Source organism: Lepidochelys kempii, chromosome 1 (genome assembly GCF_965140285.1).
Source record: "Lepidochelys kempii isolate rLepKem1 chromosome 1, rLepKem1.hap1, whole genome shotgun sequence".
In the NCBI taxonomy this organism is placed as follows: Eukaryota; Metazoa; Chordata; order Testudines; family Cheloniidae; genus Lepidochelys; species Lepidochelys kempii.
In genome coordinates this window covers 162,627,459-162,645,025 of record NC_136380.1, presented here as the reverse complement: position 1 = coordinate 162,645,025, position 17,567 = coordinate 162,627,459, and the positions used below count along the sequence as shown (strand labels likewise).

Here is a 17,567-nt window from a genome sequence, read left to right as displayed (position 1 = left end):
ACCCTGCTTGAAGAAAGTCTGTTCTCATGTCCGCTATTGTCTCAGTTTGGGTTGAAGCACAAATACATAGGTGGGTGTAGTAGGGCCCTCAGTGGGCTTGGGTGGCTTAGTGGTTAGCATCCACTCAGTTATGGGGTAGTGGTAGGGAAGCCTGTGCCTGCCCATTCCACCAGGCTCTGACCCAGGGCCCTATGAGGGTCAGCAGCGTTGATAGACCCTCTGAGGTACCCTCTCTCTGGGTTGCTTCCTACCACTGCACCTTCTGCTTCTGGTCCCAGATAAGGAAAAATAAAAAGGAAAGCAAACAGTCAGCTTGAACTGGGCTCAGCATATAGTCCTGTGCTTCAGGGATGCATCTCTAGCCCCTTTTGGCTGGAGTTGGTGGGGTAGTTCTGTACTCCTCTCCAGCTTTCTGAGTGGGCTTTGCTCTCTTTTCAGCCATGTTGCCAGTTGGAGCATGTTCTGCTGGGTTAGGGGGGCAGGGCTAGCTGTACCCAGGACTGTCCTTTAACCCCATACATTCCAGTGTGGGGTTTGTATACCCCACCACAGTGAGTTACCAAGAAAAATGCTAAACAGATCAAACCCTACAACTTGAATGGTACCCGGAAGTTAATTGAAAGCCAGTGCAGTTGAAAAGAAGCTTGTGCTCCCTGTGGGAAACCCAGATAAGTAAGGTTTCAGAGTAGCAGCCGTGTTAGCAGATGTCTCATTTTACCTTAACTGATACTTCCAAATGGTCTTCAACAGGAGCACTCATTCTGTTGAAAAGTAGCTTGCAGGATGATGTGCAGACTCTTAAAAGTGATCACCAAAATAAGCCTTCTGCAGAAACACCTTAACAATTTTGTATTGTAAAGGTAGCTTTACAAATTTTATGATGCTACAGTGACAAAATACAAAATTTAAGTTGGTAGGTGTAAACCAATATTTACTTGTTTCCTTCAGTGGAGTGATTTTAAATGATTGAATAGTGCATTAAAAATATTCTTAAAAAAAAAAATCCTGCAATACTTAAATTCAAGTACACTAGTACTGATAACTAATCTGTCAAAAAGAGCAGTTATGGGAAAGCAGGGTGAATAAAAATCAGTGATTTTTTTTTAAAAAAAATTTGAATTTAAATTTTAAAAGTTGTATTTTTAAAAATGTATTTAATTGGTTTTCATATTTCACATTTATCTTAAGGCCTACGCTTACTATAATCTATTAAAATAATTTAAAATAAAAAAAGGTACATTTGCCAAAGTTTTAAAGGAAGTCAGACCACTTAACTGGTGGAAGTCACTTGCGAAGTACCTGGAACCAGTTTTTGACAGCAGTAGCCTCTTCTATAGGTACAGAAAGAGTATTTTCTTTTTTCATTTTATTCAACGAGTTCAGTTCAGTGACTAGTTCATTCAAAGTTAAGAAACCAGTTGGGAGTTGCTAATGCAGGAAAGCATGTTTTCCTCTTCCAACCTGAATAAAAGGTAAGTGTGAGAAGATGAGTCTACTAGTTCTAAAATGTTGAAGGACAATGGAGACAAGAAACAATCAGTTCAATTCACTAACTAGACATTAGTACTTTGTTTTGTCAATGTTAGTTTTAAATGCAAACCATGTTTTTTGATACAGTTTCTTAGATATCCAGCACATTTAAGGAGTTTACTCCTAGGAGAATTCTTTGCCAAAAAAATTAAATTTTTGCACACAATATTTTAAAATTTTACAAAATTTAGCATATTTTATTTGTCAAAATAACACAATATAATCATGCTCCCAGTATCAGCCTGGGGCTGTCAATGGGACACCCAACCCCCAGTGCCATGTGTGTGCAGGAGTGTTGGGGGAAATCACAAATTCAGCATGAAAAAGTAAAATTCTGCAGGGAACACAATTCTGCACAAATGCTGTTTTGTGCAGAATTCTGGCAGAAATAGTCATTTTATTTAACTAAAAAAAATTGTGCATTTTTAATTAAATTTTTCATTGACATGGAGTGTGACACATCACAAGTAAAATATTATATAGTAAGTAATGCATCATTCACCATTTTGTAATGTAATAAATGTAAATTAAAAGGTATATAATTGCTTACATTTGTATACAATGTATCCTTCTGGTTAGCACAAAGAAGCATGAAATATAGTGTAAAGTCTATGTTGAGTTGCAAATCAATGTGTTTTTATGGTTACTAATTATAGAGAATCAACCTTCCCTTAGGAGAAAAAACTAAAGTACAAATACAATGCAGGACTAAAATCGATGATTTAAATTAATTTCCTGCTTGCTGATTTAAATTATTAAAATTGATGAGTTAAATTGCTTTGATTTTAAATTACAATCCTTAACCCACCTTTTGGGAATCTTTTTTGTGTGGGTGTGGTTAAGTTATAAAAAGAGGGGTGGCACCAAGAGCTGTGCTCCGGAGGCACCAAGAGCTGTGATTCACCTATTGCCACCTTCCTGCTGCTTGAGGGCGTGTGGTCAGTGCCAGCCTGGTGTCAACTCCCTAACACAACAAAACTGTCAGCAACTCAAGAATTCTCCTCTGTGCTATTCTAATCGTACTTTTGCCCTGCAGGTTGACAATGGATGCACCACAGCTCCCAAGTCCCTTTAAAGTGCCCCCCTGTGGTGTCCAGCCCCTGATCACTGGATGTCCACAGAAGTACTAGGTTCTCTGTTCCTAAAGGAACAGTGTACCTAGTTTACTAGTTTTACCCTAGACTATTGCTCCTGTATCAATTGCAGCACTTGAGTTCAATGATAATTAAACAAAAGGAAATTCTTTTTAAGAAAGAATAGACATTCAAATTGATACAAGTGTGAGTGATGGAAACAAATGGCTACATACAAAGCAAAATCATAAAACACTAACTAAAGCCTCCACTTATTAATTCCCATCCCAAAGTTCAGTCTTCTTGCAGCAGTTTGCGAGCTACAAGGAGCCAGAACTCAGCTATGGCTACACTACAGTTTAAGTTGATGCAGAACTGCTTGCTATGCCCTCCCCAAACTCCTCCCACACATTCCTTGCAAACACCTGGCCTGTCTCAGTATCCCATTCATGCCACACCTTTTGGATAGCTTCCAAAATGATACCTGGACTTAGCACAGCTATAAGAGCCTACACTATCATCACCCCTCCCACCAAGTGTTCTGTGTGTTAATTGGTATTTAATAAAAACATGCTCTCTGAAAGATTTTTATTTGTCTCCTTCACAAGGTGGTTGCTGCTGGAATTAATACACAGTGGCAATTGGATCATTTGCAGACTGCAGATCTTGGTCAGGAATCAACATTTTCATGGAAGGTGGAAACTTAACAAAGCAGACAAGATGCTGTATAGAAAGACTCATTACTTGTGGTCGTTATCAAAATAGTGTCTTAAAGCTTCCCTTATTCAAATAACCTCCATTGCACCCCTTCTAATAGCCCTGCTATTTGGCTGCTCAAAATCAGCTGCCAGGGGATTCACCTCGGTCCTCCAGCAAAGGGGAAACTTTTTACCTTTAGCCTCACAAATATTATGGAGTGCACAGCAGGCTCCTATGACCATGGGAATATTTTCCTCATTTAGGTCTAGCCTGCCATAAGGGCAGCGCCAGTGTGTTTTTAATTTGCCAGAGGCACATTCTGTACCTGCTCAGCCAATTGTTGAAGCACTCCTTGCTGCTGTCTAGGTTTCATGGCTAAGGCTTTATGAGCCTTAGGAGTAAGGGGTATGCTGGGTCTCCCAGGATCACTGTGAGCATTTCAACAGGCCCTGGTGATCCAAAAGCATCTGCAATACCATAGAGAAGTACCCCTTTCTATTAACGTACTCTGTCGCAAGATGATCCGGGGCCAAAATTGAGATGTGTGCCATCGGTTGCCATGCTGCAGTTAGGGAATCCCCTTGTTGCAAAGCCATCCACTATTTCATACACATTTCCAAGAGTCACAGTCCTTCATAGCAGAATGAGATTAATGGCCCTGCAAACTTGCATTCACGCAGCCCCAGTGGTGTACTTCCAGACTCCAAACTGATTTGCGACCGACCGGTAGCAGTCTAGAGTTGCCAGCTTCCACATAGCCATTGCTATATGCTTATCCACCGAGAGGTCAGCTCTCATTTTGGTGTTGTGCCACAGTGCTGGGGCAAGCTCCATACACAGTTCCAGGAAGGTGGCTTTCCTCATCCAAAAGTTCTGCAGCCACTGCTCATCATCCCACACCTGCATAATGATGTTTTTCCCACCACTCAGTGCTTGTTTCCCAAGCCCAGAAGGGACGGCCCACTGTGTGTAGTTGCTCTATAAATGCCAAAAGTAATCTGGTGTTTTCTTTTGATGACATGTAGCAGGTCAGGCAACTCTGATTCCTATTCAGATTGGGAGTTCATGGTATACTGCATGATCATCCGTGATTTGTTCATAACAGTGACCACAACAGCAGAGAGCCATGCGGGATCCATCCTTTCAGACAGAGATGGTGGGTGCACAGGGGCTGTTGAAAAATGCCACAAAATGCAGTCAGAAGCCTGTGGAATGATGGGATGGAAAAAAAATGCATCATGGGACATTGAGCCTACACCCATGATGCATTGTGATCCACTCTGCTTTCCCACAACTCCTAGCTGCAGAAGGGGGCGAGTAACGTGGGGGGGATAGCTACTCGCAGTGTGCTGCTCTCACTGTCTATGCTAGAGCACCAACTGTGTATGCGCTCCACCTACAGAAGCAGCATTGTGTGAACATGCTCAAGCAATGTAATTACAGTGCTTTTAGATAGAATCATAGAATATCAGGGTTGGACGGGACCTCAGGAGGTCATCTAGTCCAACCTCCTGCTCAAAGCAGGACCAATCCCCAATTTTTGCCCCAGATCCCTAAATGGCCCCCTCAAGGATTGAACTCACAACCCTGGGTTTAGCAGGCCAATGCTCAAACCACTGAGCTATCCCTGTAACTTGCATCAACAGAGCTCTAGTGTAGACAAGGCCTCAGTCTTTCATGAAGCACCCCTGTTTAACAAGGCGCATCTTAGTGAATGGATACAGACTGCCTTTCTCCACCTTGTGATACACTAAATCAGTCTTTTGTCTTTATTCACAAACATGGCCACCCCTTGCTGTCATGTCATTCCTTTTCACTTGCAATTAGTTTCAGTGTTTATAGTTGCTTTGTTGGTTTTCCATTGCCTTTTCTGGGTTGTTACTGGGGTGGATGATTGAGCAATATGTTACATCGTTCGCTAGCCAGAGTGGGGGTGACAGCTCCATTCCACTTGAATTGACCATCGCCAAGACACATTATTCCCTGGTGACTCTCTTTCACTTCAAGACCATAAGGGCTTAATTTTCAGTATAGTTACATTATTCCTTAAATATTTCGCATATGCACATTTCACAATAAGTGAGTGTCGATAAGTTACAAGCTTTTAGTAGAGAACTCACATGCTACTGTTTATAGTGAATGTAGTAAGTTTGTCAGGTTTGAGGAAGGAGCTGCTTGCAAAGAATATTGAGCCATTTGCCAGTTGTCACCAATGGGCCTCGGTGTCACAGTGGGCATTTACTATGCTGAGTAACATTCAGTTCCTTATAAGGAGCAATGATTGGCTGATGACTGCAGGCAAGTTGATCACACACAATGCAGATAATGGTTTTTTAAAATTAACATTTGGTTTTATACTGATATACCAAAAGTGTCCTTTCTGGTTTGTTGTCAAACAAGGATTTGAGGAAAGGTTCATAAGTCAGGAGTAGTAATCTCTAGCACCAGTAAAAAGTAACAATGTATGAGAAATACTACCTATCGAAAGGCATTTTGATATGCTACCTTGCCTTGACTGTAGTGCTGCCTGCAGTGATTCAAAAACAGAAGTACTAACCTCAGGGCAGACTGTTAGGAAGCAGAGTACAAACCCCAAATTGGCTGTGAGTTCTATACTAATACTATGTCTACATTAGCACTTTTGTCAGCAAAATTATTTTCAGTCGGGGTGTGGAAAGAAACCCTGATCGACATCAGTTTCACTGATGAAAGCGCCAGTGTGGACAGCACTATGTTGGTGGTAGAGCGTCTCCTGCCATCGTAGCTACCACTGCTCGTTGGGGGTAGTTTAATTATGCTGGCGGGAAAGCTCTCTCCTGCTGGCATAGAGTGGCTTACACAGGAGACTTTACAGTGGTGCAGCTGCAGCGGGACAGTTGTGCTGCTGTAAGGTCTGTAGTGTAGACATAGCCTTAGAGTTCACCAGCCATTTATCAAGTGCAAACTCCTTAGGCACTATAGCAGCATTAACATGGAGTCACAGACAGTCCCCTGGGCTACTCTGAGCTATCTCACCACCCAGGTGCGCGTACTTTTGTGATCAGTGATCCTTTACACCAAGAAACACAGCAATATTCAAGTTACTCTGAGTCCCAAAGGACCAGTCACTTACCCCAGGTCAGTTGCACCTGAAGTCTCACAACAGAGATAATGCTTTCAGCCAATCCTGTAAAAAACTATATAAAGATTTATTAAATAGGAAAAAGAAATTTAGACAATTCTTTACCAGGGTAAAGCAGTAAACATACACAAATAAGTTACAATCTTAAATTTCAAAAGGTAGTAGAAGTTTCTATAATCCACAAGCTCTATGTCCTTTAGGGCTAACCCAGGTTAAGCAGCTGGGGATCTCTTGCTTATGCCTGGAAAAATCTTGTCCCCAGAGTCCAAGCATCAGTTTGTGTTAGGGGTTTTATACCCCTCATGTCATGTACTCTGAGCTGGAAACTCAACTGATCGGAGGAATCCACTTGCATGACTTCTTGTCACAGGGAGGAGGACAGAACAATAAAAGTATTTTGTTCTCTTGAGGGTTTTTAGGGAGACTCCAGTTGCAGGGTCCCATAATAGTCTGTCGAGTGTTCATGGACCTTTCCTTTGGGGAAAGGCATAACACTTTCTTTTGAAGATGAGCCCCTCACTAATTAAGGTCTTTCTCCCATCTGGTGATTTATACAGTCACAGAGGTTCACAATGTAACTGCTGAAATATTACCTTACAATATCGGATACAATATTATAAATAATATTAATGCACTCACCAATTCATAAGCATTCAATGAAGTATAAACACATTCTTATAATTGTTAAAATAGATATTAGAATTATTACACAGGTGAACCAGACTGATTCCAGCTATGTATTTGTCAGTGTCCAGTTGAGACACGGGGACCTTGGTATGAGCAGGTACCTGATCTGCCAGCGTCACTGGTATGTCACATCTAACCTAGCAGCTAGAGCAAAAAACCTTTTCTAAGGTTGTCCATGTGCCTTTGTTGTGCATAAAATGAGGTGGCTGTTGTAATTTGTGAAAATGCAATCTAACTTAGTGTTGGTTCTCTTTGACCATATTTTTATGCAAGAAATAACGTAGAAATAAACTAAAAATATCTTTCCTGAATTCTATGGGTTGTGGAATAGATATGAAGTATTTGAACTATGCTTTTCTATTTTTTCCAGGCAACACCCTAAACATTTGCCCTTGCACCTTATTTGTCAGACTGTTACACAACATTGCTGATATGCTATCCATATTTGTTAAATTTTTTAGTTTATATTATGTTGCCAGTAATTTAGGTTATTTTCTTTTACTTAGCTTATCCCATATAAGAAAAACCGAGTATAGTTGCTAGCTTTCTCTAATTTCTACCCTTTATTTGAAATAGAGAGTTTTTGATATTGGGGCTGCTCTTGCCTGGGTGAAATGTACAGGCGAGTTCAGTGTTCTACAGAAATTAGAAGAACTTGGAGATTACTGTTGGCCTCCTCTAGAAGCTTTCTTTGCTAAATGTAAGTATAATCATTGTGACAGGCATCCAATTTCCTGCAAGATTCTGGACAAACATTATTGAATTGGGCTACACCTTATTGAATTAACTTTTAAATATCATGGGATCTCATATTAAAAATGCAAATGTTTGTGGTGTTGTGGGATTGTATGTAAGCTGTGTAGGAGACCTGACTAATGTAACCCTTGGGAAGTATTATGAGCTTCAAAGGACTCCTTTAGAAAATGGGCTAAGACAGGAATGAATTTATAGTTGAGCAGGTTTTCTAGAGGGTATTTGCTTTGGGGACAAGACCTCAAGACCTTTATCTATGAATTACCTATTCCCAGGATCAAAAGTTCCAAACAGCATGGAGGAGTAATTCGCAGATTCATGGGGGTGCTTTTTTCTGAGCCAAGGCAATTACGAACTTGTGATCATGAGGGGGGAAAAAAACCTTGGTGAGGCTTGAAGGACTACTCACCAGCCAGAGACCTTGTAGGATTTGGGGCAATCTCTGGTAGCTTATTAGCATGCATGTACGTTCTTTAATTGGTTTTAATATGCTTTCTGTATAATGCTTTTACTTTAAGAATAAACATATTTGCTTAGAAAGAGCTGTGATAACTTGTAACTCTAGCAGTTACACTGTTTACAGCCTTTGAAGAGTAAGCCAAGTGCAGGCACAGGCCTGTTAGGTGGTCTGCCTTGCTGGGGAATAACAGCCTTAGAAGAGAACTGTGCAGCCTGGACATGCCCTGGTCAGGAAGTAGAGAGGTGCATATGTCAGTCCAAGAGTGGTAATGGCTTAGGAGTGGGAAATCTAAGATTGGGTGCTCTTGCTGGATCATAGAGGGGCAATTCAGGTGCAGTTGCCCAGACTGACAAGCATTTAAAAAAAAAAATGGGGGAAGATACCTTGTCATGGGGTGGTTGGGGGTGTGGATGTGTGTCTGAGTCCTATATTTTTTTTTTCTTTAGCTTTGGAGCAGTTGAGGTATCGTGGGAAAATTAGAATCTTTTCAGTACAGAGGATTATTCTCTCGTACTTATGTATTTGTTTTCTAATGTTCATTACAAAGGAAATTCTTATCTTGACTTTATCCCTTCCTGCTGCTTATTCCCTCATTGACATTCCACTCTTAGTCAGTGATAGTAATTTTCACAGCAGTTGATTGTATCTTAAATATCATAACCTCATTTGTGGAATAATTGACAAGAGCCAGATGAACTCTTAGAAGATAACAAAGGAAAAGACAGAGAACATGATTATCAGCTAAGTGAAACAGTTTCTAAATGCAGTATACTTAATTTTTCCGTGGAGTCATCCACTCTTCAGTTTTGTCAGCTATTCTAAAGCTAGAAAAACAGCTTAGCAGTCTTTCCTTTGCAATATCCAGTTTTGCTCCAGTGTTTATCATCGTTCTTGCTGCAGCTGCCATTGGTATGATATCCCCTTCTGTATTAAAAATAAGCTTTTGATAACTGGGATGTGTTCTGTCATCAGTGACATTGGAATCTGAATCCTACTTGGCGTGAGGTACTTTTTTTCGTAGAGAGACAATAAACCAGAATATTTTCTCTTACCTTCCTTTTCAAGAATGACTGTTAAAGAAAACAAGGCTGGTCTAACATTTGATGAAAGACTTCAGTATAACAAAAAACAAAACAAGAGTTTATATCTAATTATAAAGAAGTGACTCACTAGCACTTTCTAAAAATTATCTGAAGTATAGTAAAAAAAAAATTTAAACAGGAGTCCACAAGTTTGACAGTGTCTTTAGGCAGATTAGGACACTGATAATTTTGGTCCCATTAGAAACTAGTGAGAAGTCAGTTTCAAAGTTAAAACAACTCCATAACATTTGGAGACAGTCTGACGATTGGATATGATCAGAAATTTTGCAGTCATCTTGCTCAGGAGGCTTTGTCTCTTGTTGTGATGTCCTGTGGGTAGGATGGGTGCCTCCTATGTTAAAAGACAACATTCCCATATACTGACTCTGTCAGATATTTTTAGAAACTCTTCAATTTTTTCATTTTAAAATATTCCAGACTAGTAAATAATTAGCTCTAAAGTCTTAGCCCACTTGGTTTTAAGTGTAAGCTCTTCTCCTTCATAGAACTGTTTGTGGGTACCCTCTGGTACTCATTATCTGGCTAATATTTTTCTTAGTTCCCAAAGTCTTGAAATGGTAATGGATTTAATAGGTAACTTTACATCCATTTTGTGTGGATATTTTAAAGTATATAACAGTGGTAGAGTGAAAGATTGTTACTTTGTCATCCAAATGAAATACTTGATTGAAACAAAATGTTTGGTGAAACTCTTAACTGCTGTTCGTTCTACTACATGACTGTGATGGTTAACACATTTATATCTGTTTGTTATATTACTGTGATTAGAGCTGAATAATATCTGTCAGCTTCATGAAACTTTTGAATAAATTATTCAGAAAGATGAGAATTTAATTCTTATGATCCAAAAAAGTTCTATTGTAGTAGCAAAAGGCTCCATGGCACTGAGATGTAGGCTGAGGATGGCAGGGTTTGGGCTTTTAGTTCAAAGGGAGAATCATTTAGTCCTTGATTCAGCAAGGTACTTAAGTACATGCTGGCTTCAAATATGTGAGTATTGTCACTGACTTCATTGAGATTGCTCACATGTTTCAAGTTAGGCACAATGCTCGTAATTTTAAGTACCTTGCTGAATTCAGTTGGGACTTACATATTTTGTGCAACAGTGGAAACAAAAATAATCCACATTCTGTTCGAAATTTATTACTTTGTTTTAGCTTATTTCTGTTGTTGATGAGGGGAAAAACAAAACTAGACACATCCTGTTTACGGTTATAGAATATACAATGATTGTTAAAAGCAAGCAGTTAAACCTATTGTTTGGCTTTTGGTTTTTTTTTTCCTTACCTTACTAATTTCTGCCTACAGATAAACATTATATAACTAAAGTTGCATTGGAAGACTGCAATTTAGTTGAAGAGTTTGAAGTTCAGAGTTGTGAAAACTGTATAAAGGTAGGACAAAATACTAAAGTGTGTGTGTGTATAATTTTTTTTTAAAAAAACAAGAGTGATCAAAGATAGTCAAAGTTACAGAAACTTGTAGAGAAGCTATTGGCCAAAAATGAGTATTCCTTTTATAGGATCATTTTCCAACACTTATTAGGAGTTGCATGCCTTTTCAGATAATTACACTGCTCCAGGTCAATTAGTTATGAGTACATTTCAACATTTGGTATACACACGAATGAGATACTTAAATACATATTGTTAAATGCTTTTATAGTTCTCATCACAGTTGGGTTAAATTCTGATTGGTTGCATATTTGTTTTTCTTGATCTTACAGAAAAGTGAATTTATGAAAAAGAGAGGAAATTGTGAGTTTTCCCAAGAGAAATTTGCTTTTGCTATAAGCTCATACACTAAAGCCATAGAATTTTGGTAAGAACTAAGTCAACTAACTAGATCATCTTTGTGTATATCACATTTTTATCTTTTTCAGACTTGTCTTGGTTTGTTTGACCACCCATTTAAAAATCAGATGATGCCTAACTGATTTACCACAGTTTTGTTTACTTTCATATTATCTCTGTTTCCTGTCTTAGTACTAAAGACACTTTTTATCTTTGTCTATGTTAGTGGCGTTTTAAAAAAATGCCCACCATTACTAATACTAGTTCAGCAACATCAGCTCGAACGGTGTTGGTAGCGGTAGGGTAAATGGCCCTTCAGCTTCAGAAGCCAATTTCAGTGCTGTGTGTTAAACATGGTCCCATCAGAAAAACAGGATACACTACTGAAAATGGCTACTGGAGCTGATAGCTGCCTACAATAGGGCTCCCAGTGTTACTGGCACTAGTGGGGCTGACCCAGTGTTGGCACCAGTGGGATATTTAGGGTTTGAGATCATGCTTACTTCATCTAATATGTGTTGCTTATTCCTCCCCTGAAGTCATCCTTTGGGTGGTTGTGGAAACTGTTTTATAGGTATGACTTCAAATGGAGAAAGAAACGTAAAACAAAAACAAATATTATTCATGCAAATGGTACAGTATTTACTTAGTGTATAATGCTATGCCTTGTAAAATAAACTAGCAACAAAACACTGGTTTGCTGAAATTAACAGTGCTATCACAAGCAAGTGCTGCTTTTGGCAAATTCAGTTGTGTCTGTGGAAAGGCTGTATACTTCATAAAGATTCCTATCTTAGGGAGTATTGGGCCTGACATATATTGTCGGCATGCATTTGAAAGGATTGATGCCTTCCTAATGTCTCCCCTCAGACTGTGTGCCAACTGGTAAAGTAGATTTCTTCTTTGAGTAGCTTCCCGTATGAGTGCTCCACTTTAGGTGAGTCTGCATCCCTGTGCCTGTGATTGGAGATTTTTGGTAGCAGTGCTCATTCGGGCTGCTTATACACACTCCCACAGTCTTGGGCTGCTTTTGGCGGCTCTATATTATGCTAAGCGGCCAAACTGCCTTCAGTTCCTTCTCAACCACTTTTGGCCTGAGGTGGAGCCCTTAGCAGAGCCTATTTAGTATATCTTTAGTGTTACTCTTTAGTGGTGTTGTTGTTGTAGTGATAGAGTAGAGTTAGTTTGTTTGAACTATCCTCCTCTCCCCTCATTTTCTTTCTTTATTGTTCAAAAAATATATTATTTACTCCTGAGGGAATTCTGCACAAAAAAATTAAAAATTCTGCTCCAAAACAATAAAAATTCTGTGCACAGTATTTTAAAATTCTGCATATTTTATTTGTCAATAAATAAATGTGGCAGCTCCAGCATGGCAGAAGGGAGCACAGGCCACTGGCTGTATGGAGTTGGGAGATCACCCTGCAGTCCCTTCCTCCCCCACCCTCTTGTGGCCATCTCATCTACTTGAAGAGTGGAGGAAATAGGGGCTCTCATGCTGTACCCCCCCATATATAATTTTCTTTAAAGATAAAGTTACGTTATGACCACATCCAAAGTTCTTACCAAAAATACTTTCCTCATACCACTTGATTAGCTTATACCTATCATCGTTCTTTCCCAAGGCACATGCAATAAAAGGGAGGCCCTGCTCCACATGCTAGACGTTAGAAGAGCGCTAGCATTCTCAAAAGAACTAAACTGTTCAGAAAATCATCAAAATTATTCTTTTCTATTACTGAAAGATCAAAGGGTTCAGCCATATCTAAACAAAGGCTTTCAAAATGGATTTCCAGTTGCATTCACCTCTGCTATAGTCACCATGATATGCAGCCGCTGCCAGGAACTCGAACACACTCCACAAGATCGATTTCCACCTCTACATGAACAATGTACCAATCAGACATCTGTAAAGCAGCCACCTGGGTAAAAAACTGAAAAAAACTTCTGTAGCAGCAGTGCTTTTGGGTTCCTGTCTATATTAGAGAGAAGCCTTTGTAGATTGTACCAGTTCACACCTACCTGAGATGAAGAAACTGTTTGGTACAAGCCATCTTGTAAAATGGCTAGGACAGCGATAAGTGGAATTAAAACATAGTTTGTTTATTGCATGCTCAAGGTGTTCTCATTGTTTTCTGCAGTTTCTTCCCGTGTGTCCAGCAATTAAAAAGTTAAAGATGCAGCATTGTTGTAGATGTAGTTGTTCATAGAACTGAGTGGAGAACTATAGTCATAATCAAAGACAACAAACATGAGAACCACAGGCTGGAAAATTGCTTCCTTTATATGAGGGTGAGGAAGCTAATTTCCTTTACCACCACTTTGGTATTCTCCTCCCTTCAATAGTTAGGGGCAGTGATATGTTTGTTATTTGAAAAGTGACATTTTTATGAAAATTGTTATTTTAGTGGTAGATACTTAAACCCTATGGCCTAGCACTCATCAGTATTCACTTTACCCCTTATAATTCTTGTGGATTAGACATTCCTATATTTCAGTGATAAAATGCTCTCTACTTCTGTAGTAAATAAAAAAAGTATTTGTGTCTGAAGGCATCATGGTAGAGCTTACAAGAAAAGGCCAGTCTTCCTCTTTCAATCAGAGAATTTTGTTAGCTGTCAGTCTGCTGCAAGAAGATTCCTAGCTAGCTGGGAGAACCTCCAAAACAACAGTCAAAATAGAATAAAATACCCTCTTGTTTTTTTTTGTTAATGTTTCTTTGTTAAATGAAGTCATAAGCAATAATACAAGTCACAAATGAAAAATCTGTTTTGCTGTTGTTCTGATTTTTGCTTCAACTCCTCTGGATAGCATTGGATTGATCCAGGAACAGAGGAAGTCTACAGTAATTCATTCAAGAGGGCTTAATGGAGTAGTTGTATTAGTGTATTGTTCAGAAACAAGAATATATTTGCCTAAAAACATTAGTTTCAGCACCAAATAAAGTGCAGTATATATTACAGTACAGCTGGCCTTTCTGCACCTCAGGCACCTTTTTCAGCCTGAAAAAGTGAAGTTGAGCTAATAGAAAATCATGGTAAATATACCCTCTCAAAGGATTTGAACTGCACTTCAATAAGTTCAACAGAGCTGAGTTGCAATTTATCTTCACTAATGCTTTGCTCCTGATGCACCCCATTTCTTCCTCCCCTGAATATTTAGATCTTTCTGAACTGTTTTTTAATGTGGGGAGGGAACTGCCAGAATTGACTGAGTTCTGTACCTTGCCCGAGATTACACACCTGAAATCAATGGGACCATTCAGATTAGTAAAATTAAGCATGTTTATAAGTGTTTGCTGGATTGGGTCACAGACTTGCACATATTGAGGAAATGGAGTGGTTGGAGAATTTTATTGTGAAAAATGAAAGTTTGTTTTCCTTATGATTAGTCATTTTATATTGTTCAGAAGTAATATACTTTATTAACTGATACCTTTTTAATAATTTATTTTTAAGTCCTGAAAACCATCTTCTTTACGGTAACCGGGCTCTCTGTTTTCTTCTCACTGAACAATATGGGTAAGTAAATCATTTCTGGAATCTGAAATGCTGAAGTTTCCTGTAATTGCAAACTCTGAATTGGCCGTATACTTGGTAAAGTAGTATTTTAATCCCTTGAAGATACAATGCTTGGTTCCTGAAGTAATAATAGCACAGTATAAAGGAGACAGGATAAAACTGATTGTTTTCAGGCAGACTGAAAATAGCTGTTTAAAAAAAAAAAAAAGTGAGCTGTGTTGTCATCCTAGTTCTTTGTTAGGCTTCATATTTAAGTTTCATCTTCTATTTTCTATTTTCTGTTTTCATCTTCAACCTTCTATTTTATTGCTGATTGTCTGAGCAGAGCCATCCAGCAAATGTGTTTATCTTGCATGGCTGGATTTCCATCCATTTGAAAGGAAATTCCACGAGGAGAATATGATTGAAAACTTGAAAGATGTAAACATCTTTAGAAAACATGTATATTTTGAATAGATATAATTATATAGATAATTATATAGATATAATTTGCAGCAAATACAAAGCATCTAAATATTACAACTATTCTGATCTTTTCCTCTAACCTTCCACCTGTGCCAGGGATCCCATCCCATCTCCTGATATACCTTACCGCCACTCTGATCCCCTCCATTTCCCTGGTGCTCAAACTCACTCTTAGCATGCTCCCTTCCATTGCAGCACAAGCATGCTTTAGTTTATGCCATTTTAAAAAACAAAAACCCACTGAAACCCTACTTGCTTCTTTAGCTATTGCCCCTTTTCCCCTTCATTTCTAATTCTCCCCAGACTAATTGAATGCATTATCTACTCCAGCTGTCTGGAGTTCCTCTCCTCCTATGCCACTGTAGCCCCTCTTCAGTCAGGCTTACTTTCCCTCCACTGAAATGGTTCTTGCCAAAATCTCTAATGAACTCTCCTTGGTAAAACTCAGAACCAGTACTCTGTTGTCACTGTCTTTAAATTTTGCCATTGTTAACCATGCTCTTCATTAAATCTTGTTTTCCCTCTGCTTTCATGACTGTCCTCTCCAGCCACTCCTTTAGCATTTTATTAAGAATCCTCTTCATTTCCCTTCTGACTTTCTGTGGGAATCCCAAAGAGCTCTGTCCTTCTCATCTCCTTTTTCTTCCTAACTGTTCTTAGTCATAAATATGAGTTCAGTATTTTTATACTGATGACTCAGATTTACCTCTCCATTCCTGATGTGTCACCTGTCCAAGCTAAAAATCTCATCTTGTGTCTCTGGCATTTCTTTGTGGATATATAGTTGTCAGGTGAAGCTCAACATAACCAAAATAGAGCTCAACATAATCAAAATATGATTTCCCCCCATACAAGCCTCTTTCCCTCCCGCTTTTAGTCACGTAGACTCAATTTCTCTTTCACTCAAGACCATAATTTGGGTGTCATCTTTGACTCATCCCTCTGTCTCGATCTTCACATCCAAACTATGCCTAAATCTTGCTGCTACTTCCTGCCTTTCCTTTCTATCCACACAGCTAAATCTCTCATTCAGGTCTTCTTTCATCTTGCATCTCAGTCACTGCAATATCCTCCTTTCTGGTGTTGACAAATCCTGTCTTGCCCCACTTACAGCCATTTAAAATGCTGCTGTAACAATCAATTTTGATGGCTTGTTTTGACCACATCAACCCATCTTTGCATCCCTTCATAGTCTTACCCCTTCTCCACTGCATCAAAATACTTGTTTTCACCGTTAGCATCCTTTTGCATGGTATCGAGAAGTTGAACCCTGCGTCTAATGCACAAATGATGCCTGTCTTGATTGCCACAAGGCCACCTTATTGTCCATTTTCAGATCCCTCCTTACAACTCCTCTCTGCGTTGATGGCTACAAAAAACTTGATAGTTAGGCAGCTGGTATGCTGTGCTTGTTATGCTAACAGCTATTGTCCTATTATTCCTTTTTAGACCCCCTCCATAAGTTTTTGTTATAAACACCTGTTGTCTAGTCTTACATGTAAATTAAAAATTGTTTTGTGCAGGAATTCTTTCTTTGTTATATCTGTACAGCGTCCTGCACAGTGGGGCCCTGAACTCTAGGTACTACTGCAATACTAATAAATATTTCCTTTTGTTTTTTTTTAAAGGAAAGCTCTTGTTGATGGAAAAAGGGCCACTATTTTGAAGCCTAATTGGCCAAAGGTTAGTTTAATGTAAATTTGGCAACAACTCTATCTTTACAGTAGAAAGAAAAATACATCAAATGGTCTAAATACAAGATCCCAGTGTCTGATATAAGGGCACAATCCTTTTAGATGCAGAGTTAGCTCCACTCCAGTTAGCTCTCATGGAAGTGGCAGGAGCTCAGCTCAGTAATCAGAGTAAACTTTAAAAAAAAAAATTAAAATTTAGATTGATTTTTTTTTTTTTTAAATATTATTGGGTGGTGTTTTTGTATGCATGAGGCTGGAGGGTAGAGAATATATTGTACATTTTAAAAACACTGTTGTGATAAATAAAACACGTATTATGTTGCTACATAGCATTAGAATATGCACAACACTTCATAATAAAATATGCAGAACAGTGAACGAAGTCTCATTCCCAAAGTTTTGTCTAAAAAGACTTGAACAATTGTGTAATTGTCCATATTTAAGTGCAAAAGTGATATTGCGGTTTAGGGAAAGGCATCTTCACTTTTCTCTGAAGCCAGAGATGGGATACTAGACTTGATTGATCATTAATCTGTTTTGATGTGGCAAATCTTATGTAACACTGGCCATTCAGCAGTTGGCTAGAACAGATAGTAACTTGTATGTTACTGAGTAGGTCAAAACTTTAACTTGTTCAGTCTACTAAGACACTCTTTCAGCTACAAGTT

General features: G+C 38.8%; 1 protein-coding gene across 3 annotated transcripts in view; it reads left to right on the top strand.

The window, feature by feature from the left end:
* TTC3 (tetratricopeptide repeat domain 3) overlaps positions 1–17,567 on the top strand; it is a 131,340-nt gene that overhangs the window by 15,047 nt on the left and 98,726 nt on the right. The window contains exons 7-13 of one of the 3 annotated variants that reach the window (XM_073360955.2): positions 3,212–3,298; positions 7,687–7,810; positions 10,735–10,820; positions 11,153–11,183; positions 12,965–13,145; positions 14,678–14,740; positions 16,834–16,888. In XM_073360955.2, coding sequence (XP_073217056.2) covers positions 3,212–3,298; positions 7,687–7,810; positions 10,735–10,820; positions 11,153–11,183; positions 12,965–13,145; positions 14,678–14,740; positions 16,834–16,888 — 627 coding nt within the window. Of the gene's footprint in view, positions 1–3,211; positions 3,299–7,686; positions 7,811–10,734; positions 10,821–11,152; positions 11,248–12,964; positions 13,146–14,677; positions 14,741–16,833; positions 16,889–17,567 lie in introns of all 3 variants that reach the window. The other 2 variants (XM_078854583.1, XM_078854584.1) reach the window with 2 other exon arrangements.